General features: G+C 31.5%; 4 protein-coding genes across 4 annotated transcripts; 3 read left to right on the top strand and 1 right to left on the bottom strand.

Moving 5' to 3' along the window:
• Window positions 1-2: 2 nt before the first annotated feature.
• On the bottom strand, window positions 3-1,096 carry CIA30 (complex I intermediate-associated protein 30). Its single transcript, XM_015927563.3, has 2 exons — window positions 548-1,096; window positions 3-476 (listed from the first exon to the last, which is right to left on the bottom strand). The coding sequence occupies exons 1-2, from the start codon at window positions 1,029-1,031 to the stop codon at window positions 28-30; spliced, it is 933 nt and encodes a 310-aa protein (XP_015783049.1). The 5' UTR covers window positions 1,032-1,096; the 3' UTR covers window positions 3-27.
• A 93-nt stretch (window positions 1,097-1,189) lies between these two features.
• LOC107360837 (tRNA-splicing ligase complex subunit RTRAF) lies at window positions 1,190-2,292 on the top strand. The gene is made up of 4 exons (XM_015927564.3): window positions 1,190-1,304; window positions 1,376-1,500; window positions 1,574-1,673; window positions 1,765-2,292. Exons 1-4 carry the CDS (start codon window positions 1,244-1,246, stop codon window positions 2,226-2,228), a joined length of 750 nt encoding a protein of 249 aa, XP_015783050.1. The 5' UTR covers window positions 1,190-1,243; the 3' UTR covers window positions 2,229-2,292.
• A 356-nt stretch (window positions 2,293-2,648) lies between these two features.
• Window positions 2,649-3,143, top strand: RpL36A (ribosomal protein L36A). The gene has a single exon (XM_089267609.1). The coding sequence runs from the start codon at window positions 2,766-2,768 to the stop codon at window positions 3,078-3,080; it is 315 nt and encodes a 104-aa protein (XP_089123735.1). The 5' UTR covers window positions 2,649-2,765; the 3' UTR covers window positions 3,081-3,143.
• Window positions 3,144-3,662: 519 nt separating this feature from the next.
• Window positions 3,663-6,541, top strand: Rrp6 (exosome component Rrp6). Its single transcript, XM_015927295.3, has 12 exons — window positions 3,663-3,826; window positions 3,901-4,031; window positions 4,101-4,218; window positions 4,285-4,686; window positions 4,761-4,871; window positions 4,956-5,099; window positions 5,164-5,508; window positions 5,582-5,730; window positions 5,810-5,860; window positions 5,935-6,043; window positions 6,109-6,253; window positions 6,317-6,541. The coding sequence occupies exons 1-12, from the start codon at window positions 3,776-3,778 to the stop codon at window positions 6,514-6,516; spliced, it is 1,956 nt and encodes a 651-aa protein (XP_015782781.2). The 5' UTR covers window positions 3,663-3,775; the 3' UTR covers window positions 6,517-6,541.
• Window positions 6,542-7,108: the final 567 nt, after the last annotated feature.

Raw genomic sequence — 7,108 nt, 5'->3', positions numbered from 1 at the left:
AATAATATTTACAATAATAGATTATTTTTAATCCAAATAGTGATGAGGGTGTTCGGGAACATAATAGTCTTCATATGCAAACTCTTCATAATTTCTAGGATCATAGGCAACACCTAATGATTTTACATCCAACCTAAATGGCCCAGTTCGACCGTCCATTAATGTTAAACCAATGTAAGTAATTGGATATTTATCCATGCGACATTGAGGTTCTTGTATTCGTCCAAGTGCTCCGAGAAAAAATTTTGAAAAAGGTATTTTGACTTCTTGCCAATAAGGACCTCCATGAGTAGGTAACCAAGTCACATATTTATCATCCCAGCATTGATTTGAGTAACCTCTTTGTCCTAAAATAAGCAACCAGCGTCTACCATCTCCACGTATTTTCAATGTTATATGAGACCAGTCTTCGAAATTAAAATTATTATCCCAAGCAAGAAACTCTGGAGCAGTATAAGTCGTCATGTTTACATAACCTAAGAAAAAATACAAAGTAAATGAGTTCAATTTTCGCATATAAACTGAGAGAAATTGAGTATAAACTAACCGACTCGCGATATAGTTCCGTCTTTTGGTAAATTGGTTGAATCAAGGTAACCAGAAAAGGTAGCATATCCGCCATTATTAGCCTCTAAACGACAAGTAGAATATCCTTCGTTCCAAATCCTATCTGAACCAAGTTTCCAAACGTTTAAACTTTCAGGTTTGGATAAATCAGCAAATATGTATTCATCACCAGGAATAATAGTTTTAATTTTCTTCATAGGATGCGAAAAAAGACGCTTGAACACAAATCGATCCCAGTTGTCCCATTTGCTATAAAATTTTTTCATTGCTGCCCATTCTTCTTTTAATAATTTCCACCTCGTTTTGAAGTCTCCTTCGTAAAATTCGCCATATTTCTCTTCGTATTTAAGGGCACCTCTGGGAGATTGGATCAATGCACAGTTAACATAAGAAGTTTGCAATCCTCTGACAAGTTGAATTGGCCTTTGACTAGTCAAATTATTAAATAAACGAATCGAGAACATTTTAGCAAAATAATTACAACAACAATTACATTAAAATACACAATAAACTCCGTATTTTTGTTTACATCGTATACTATTTTCATTCTCAGTAGATGGCTCTGAAATGCCGAATCTCTAATTTTATGCACAGTTCTGTTTCTGTTTGAATAATTTTCCGATTACTGAATGTATTCTTAAATCGTAGGAATTAACAGTTAATTTTAACTTGCAACATGTTTTCTAGAAAGCTTAAAGCAATTGAATTTGGTAAAGCCGATAATTTCAATGTTGAAGGTTAGTGTAAACTCGATCCTATCTTAATCCCAATAACTAACACTCTTATCTATTTGTTCATATTTATTAAGATGAAAATTCATTCAGGAATCTAGTTGCCTGGCTGGAAGACCAAAAAATTAGACATTATCCAATTGAAGAAAGATCAGGACTCAGAAAGATTAGCTCTCCAGATTGGGAAAATGCTTTCAAAAAAGTAAGTTGAATAATTTGAGTAATACGATTTTGCTCCTTCATAATAATGAACTAAATATATCAATTTTGACTAGTACCTTGAATCATTAAAATGCCCATTTGATGTCAAGGATCGAAAATTAGTTTTGGATTGGCTAATCTCAACAGCTGTTAGACTAGACTACAATGATAATTGTGAGTAATTTCAATCAATCAAAACATATGTGATAACACGCATTATATCTAACTATGCATTGTTTTCTCTTCCATCAACATCGTCATCTAGTCGATAAATATAAGGATGTCACCGGCAAATTGGTGAAAAATCAAGCAAGCAACCCTCAAATGGTTCAAGCTAATCCATTGGACAATCTTGATTTCAATGCCAAAGAATTCAAACATGGGATTGGTGAGCTTGCTAAGCTATTGAAAGTTCCTCAACATCCTGACCATTTGATAACTTTGAAAGCAATAAACCATCTCATAAAAACAAGATTGACAGCTGATGCTCTACAGTCCGAGAAAGAAGAACTTGAAACCAGCGGAGAAAAATCGTTCACCTTAGAGAATAGTATTCTCGGGTTTGATGTTAAAGATCAAAATTTATCTCGAGCAGCTAAAGTCCTCAGAATTTTGTATATAAATGACTTGAGAGACTTACAGAATAAAATCAATCAAGTCATTGTTTCAATCCAAGCTATCACTGCCAATCCTAAGACGGATACAAGTTTAGGCCAAGTTGGTCGATAATAATAAAATTGTTACTGCTAAATTTATAAAATTTATGCTCATTAAAATTATATTCTACTCCTAATTTACCTTGTTTCATTAATCAAAAACTCAATTTTATATGCCAAATCCCATTGAATATTGCATTTGAAATGAACTTAAGATAGCTTTACACTAAGTTTACAGATGTAAACTAACCGATCTTCAGTTATTCACCCAAAATTTGAAGAATTTAGTGAAATAATATTGAATTTTTATTACTTACTCTAAAATTAAATTTTTCAACATTTCAGAGATATTTTTGATAAATTTTAAGTCAATTTATTTAAAAAATATTCAAACTTGAGGCTCACTGTTAATATAATATTTTAAAAATGGCGCGCTATAAACTTTTAGCTAAATGAGACTGTCGCTAGTTGAGATTCCGTTTCCGTCACAACTTCTTACTCGTTGAGCTGTATTTATTTTTGATTGTTTTATCAAATTGTATTTGTTTAATTAAGTTGTCTATTCAATTTATTTTGTTTTAGTCAAATTTATAAATTAGTGACCATCATCATGGTTAACGTTCCAAAAACGAAAAAAACCTATTGTGGTAAATGCAAGAAGCATACCATGCATAAGGTTAACCAATACAAAAAAGGTAAAGATTCAATCCACGCTCAAGGAAAGAGGAGATACGACAGGAAACAACGAGGATATGGTGGTCAAACTAAGCCTATTTTCCGAAAGAAAGCTAAGACAACCAAGAAAATTGTCCTTAGGATGGAATGTACCGACTGCAAATATAGGAATCAAGTTCCAATCAAGCGGTGTAAACATTTCGAAATCGGTGGTGAGAAGAGAAGGAAGGGACAAATGATCCAATTCTAGGCTTAACTTGTGAACTAAACTCACTTCAACATTTAACTTAATAAATGTTTATATGCTTCAAAATTTTATTTATTCATCTTGATCGCGTATTACTTTTCTCGGACTTTTTTTACCTTGTAAATGAACACCGGTTTATGCTGTGACAAACAGTTATCTTTGAAAATTACTGCTATTCACTTTAATCTTAATTATCCAACTGAAATTGTTTTATTTAAATATTGAGTCTAGGTTTCCGTTTATAATTTAAATATCTCAAAAAATAACTACGAATAGCAACCTACTTTGTAAATAACACTCAAGTTAGGTTCAGTCAGTGGCTGCAAGTCGATTCAATATATGACATTAGATGCATTGTGATCTTATTGTTGACAATCATTGGTACAGACTAGTTTTCTTGAATGAACGAGTTTAGAAGTGGATAGCTTCTGGATTTGGGCACCGATTACTAATTAAATCGTTAGACCACAAATTTTTAAGATCAGCATTCAAAAAATAATTTGCTTTGAAAATAGCTCGAGCTTATTTCTACGACGATTTGTGTTACCAGGTTACCACACTTTTACCACATGATCGGTATTTTGCTGCACAAATTTCACGTTTTCAAAATTACTTTTTTAATTTAATCTGATTTCTTATTAAATGTTCATTTTGTTGTTTATAGAGGTTTATTAAGACTTTGTTTACGTTTTTCAATAATGGCTCAACAAAACAGTGCAAAAGTGAATAGTCTCGATGAAGTGACTTCCGTAAGTATTTACTAAATTGCTTTAATAATTTCTTGATTTTAAACCATGTGCAACCTTTATTTTTATTGTTTCAGTCATTGATGAATTCCATCCGAGAAGCAGTGGCCGCTAGTAACTCCTTCAATGTCGACGATTTTGATATCAATTCAACGTATTCTTCCTTTAAGAATCTCATGGAAGCTGAAGAAAAAAACATGATTACTTTGTAAGTTATATCTCATGCCAACTTTGCATTACTGTAATACTATAATTGACCATTATATTTTGTTTTTAGAATAAGTTCATTAGCTAAAAAAGCTCGTTTAGATGACAGAAACGTAAGGAAATCCATTACGCCCGAAGATAAATTTGATGCTCTCTGCGACTTGAATGATGTTATCATGGACAGAATTGTAAGTTCAGAATAACCCTTTTATTTCTTTCATTTTTGAATAATTTTTCTTTCCAATTCTTTGCAGAATCATAGTTTAGATGAAGCTGAAGGGTTGAAGAAAAAAGATCAAGAACTTATTGTCGCAACTTTGAATGTCAGTAAGAATACAGCTGTAGCAATAAGCCAACAGAGGACTCAATGGATGTCTAATCAAGCTCAAGGTGTTAAGAGAAAACGAGACATGGTTGTAAATTTATTAACTGCCAAGAATATTCATCGTCCACAAGCGAAATTTAAGGATAAAATTGACAACAAAAGCTGTCCTTTTGTTCCTTCTTTGAAAGAAAAACCCAACTCTATTCGACCTTTAGCAATTTACATGGAAAAAGACGAAGAAGGAGAGGAACATGCTTGCCACCCTTATGAGACTGAATTGGAAAAATGGGAACCAACATCTGATATGTTGATTCCAATTAGTGAACCTATTGTAAGTTCAGAGATGAATCCATGAGCGACCAGAATTTTTTAAACAGTAGGCTAAAATCTCATTTATAATTACAGCTTCCAGTTGAATTAAAGGAGGAAAACTTTCATTTCGTTGATGATTCCGTTAAGCTAAAAGATTTAATGCAAATTTTGAAAAACGTTAAAGAGCTGGCAATTGATTTAGAGGTAATTTTGATTTCGAATTCCATCTAATTTTGTGAATTTTTCATTTAATTTTGAATTTCTAATTATTTTTTGTATCGATTTCAGGCTCATAGTTACAGATCTTTTCAAGGATTCACTTGCCTCATTCAAATTTCAACTCGGACAGATGATTATATAATAGATGCTTTAGAATTAAGAAATGAACTTAGTATCTTGAATGAAGTTTTTACTGATCCAAAAATCATCAAGGTAAGTTGAAAAGTCACACAATTATCATCTCAAAAACTCTCAACTTATATATTATTTCATTTAGGTTTTCCATGGAGCTGATTCTGATATTCAGTGGCTTCAAAGAGACTTCTCAGTTTATGTTGTTGGACTGTTTGATACTGGACAAGCTGCAAAAGCTTTAAATTTAAGCCACAACTCTTTAGCATACTTATTGAAACATTATTGCAATTTAGATGTTAATAAAGTATATCAGCTAGCAGATTGGAGGATTCGCCCAATACCACAAGACATGTTAAACTATGCGAGAGAAGACACTCATTACTTGTTATATATTTACGACACCATGAGAAAAGAATTGTTGGATAAAGATCCTTCTGGGAAATTAATTAAACAAGTTTTCGATGCTAGTCGAGAAGTTTGTCTTAAGGTAAATTAATTCGTCTTATCGTTTGATTTTTACTATGTTCACGTAAAATTGACTAATTTTTGTTTCTCCACAGAAATATGAAAAACCTCTATTCAAACCTGAGGGATTCAATATGATACTCAAACGTTCAACGGCATCTCTAAATCCTAGACAATTATATGCACTCAAAGAAATATATGCGTGGCGAGACAAACTTGCTAGATTAGAAGACGAGAGTACAGGGTAAGTTTTGATTCATTATAATTTATTAGTTGATTTCCAAGTCGATCGAATTATTAACATCATGATTTTATTTTTTCAGGTATATTCTTCCTAACCATATGATGCTTCAAATATCTGACGTACTTCCTAGGTAATATTCTTGTTGTTTGCAATATCAATAAATTTGAATTTTGACTTACTTTTATTGTTAACTTTTAATTTTAGAGAGCAACAAGGAATTTTGGCTTGCTGTAATCCCATTCCTCCGATTGTCAAACAACAATTAAACGAATTGCACCACATCATCTTGAAAGCTAGAGATATTCCTATTGAGGTATGTAGTTACTTTTTTTGTGCGTATAAACTATAAGACTAATTCCTCTCACTTTTCTCTTGCAGAATAAAGTTTTTTCAACCCCAGTTCCGTTCCAACGAATAATTTCAACTCGATGTCTTGATTATGATAGTTTAATTCATCCTCGACATGATCTTATTTACACGAGTGACTCTCAAAGCTTAAATACTTTACTCAAAGATGGAAAAGGTATTTGATTTATTTTTCAATTTTGAAGTCATTCTAATTTATTTTTTTTTGCTTTGTTTTTAGGTGATGATATTGATTACTCTGAGATATCTGCTAAACTCTCGTCAAAATCTACCGAAAATCTATCTTCACCTCTTTTAGACTTTTTCCAGAGTGCAACCACGATAAAAAGACCTGAACTTGTTAACAAAGTATCTTCTAATTTCATTTCTCCTTATCAAAGATATGTAAATTACATTTCATCAACTAGATCCAAAAATTAAATTATTAACAATATTTCTAGAATGATTGATGGCATCTAATTTGTTACAACCACTTGTTTCTCTCATTAAACCAGGAATATAATACGGGATAATCATTTAAACCTTTCTCAAACAGTCTATTTAAATTAAATCAGCATTTTCTTTAATATTTTACAAGACTAATCAACGTTTAGATTAAATTCACTTTAAAAGTAGATTTCAATGTACCATGAGCAACTAAAGTAAATTAATTGACAATTTTCTTTCCTAATCTTTAGCTTAAATCATTCTAATTCATACAAATGTTATTAAATTAATGATTAACTCAACCAAAACCCTAACAAAGTAAATTTTCATGAAGAACGTTTTTTGAAATTTCTAGTTTTGTGTTGATTCAAGTTGTACGTTCAATCTAGATAGACATTGAGGTTTGTTAACAGTAATTTAATCAACAAAGGAAAGTTTATTTAATCAACCGTTATATTAATGACTTCAATCTGTCTGGACTAAATTCAATTGATGATGATATCCGTTTCCTTGATCATCTCCACTATTCAAATCCTTATTTGCGCTCATTTGTTTACACGTAAAATGACTATTATTTCAGTCAAAT

This window comes from Tetranychus urticae, chromosome 2, assembly GCF_039701765.1.
Source record: "Tetranychus urticae isolate SD_2017Ah chromosome 2, NJAU_TeUrti_SD_1.0, whole genome shotgun sequence".
Classification (NCBI taxonomy): Eukaryota; Metazoa; Arthropoda; class Arachnida; order Trombidiformes; family Tetranychidae; genus Tetranychus; species Tetranychus urticae.
Note: the sequence above shows the minus strand (reverse complement) of the source record. Positions and strands in the feature narration are given on the sequence as shown.

Coding starts and splice junctions, on each gene's coding strand:
- LOC107360837 (XM_015927564.3), top strand. CDS start 1,244: ATGTTTTCTAGAAAGCTTAAAGCAATTGAATTTGGTAAAGCCGATAAT. Junction 1,305..1,375: donor CGATAATTTCAATGTTGAAG/GTTAGTGTAAAC, acceptor ATATTTATTAAG/ATGAAAATTCATTCAGGAAT. Junction 1,674..1,764: donor ACTAGACTACAATGATAATT/GTGAGTAATTTC, acceptor ATCGTCATCTAG/TCGATAAATATAAGGATGTC.
- Rrp6 (XM_015927295.3), top strand. CDS start 3,776: ATGGCTCAACAAAACAGTGCAAAAGTGAATAGTCTCGATGAAGTGACT. Junction 5,731..5,809: donor TTAGAAGACGAGAGTACAGG/GTAAGTTTTGAT, acceptor TTATTTTTTCAG/GTATATTCTTCCTAACCATA. Junction 6,254..6,316: donor TTTACTCAAAGATGGAAAAG/GTATTTGATTTA, acceptor CTTTGTTTTTAG/GTGATGATATTGATTACTCT.
- RpL36A (XM_089267609.1), top strand. CDS start 2,766: ATGGTTAACGTTCCAAAAACGAAAAAAACCTATTGTGGTAAATGCAAG.
- CIA30 (XM_015927563.3), bottom strand. CDS start 1,031: ATGTTCTCGATTCGTTTATTTAATAATTTGACTAGTCAAAGGCCAATT. Junction 477..547: donor CGGAACTATATCGCGAGTCG/GTTAGTTTATAC, acceptor ATTTTTTCTTAG/GTTATGTAAACATGACGACT.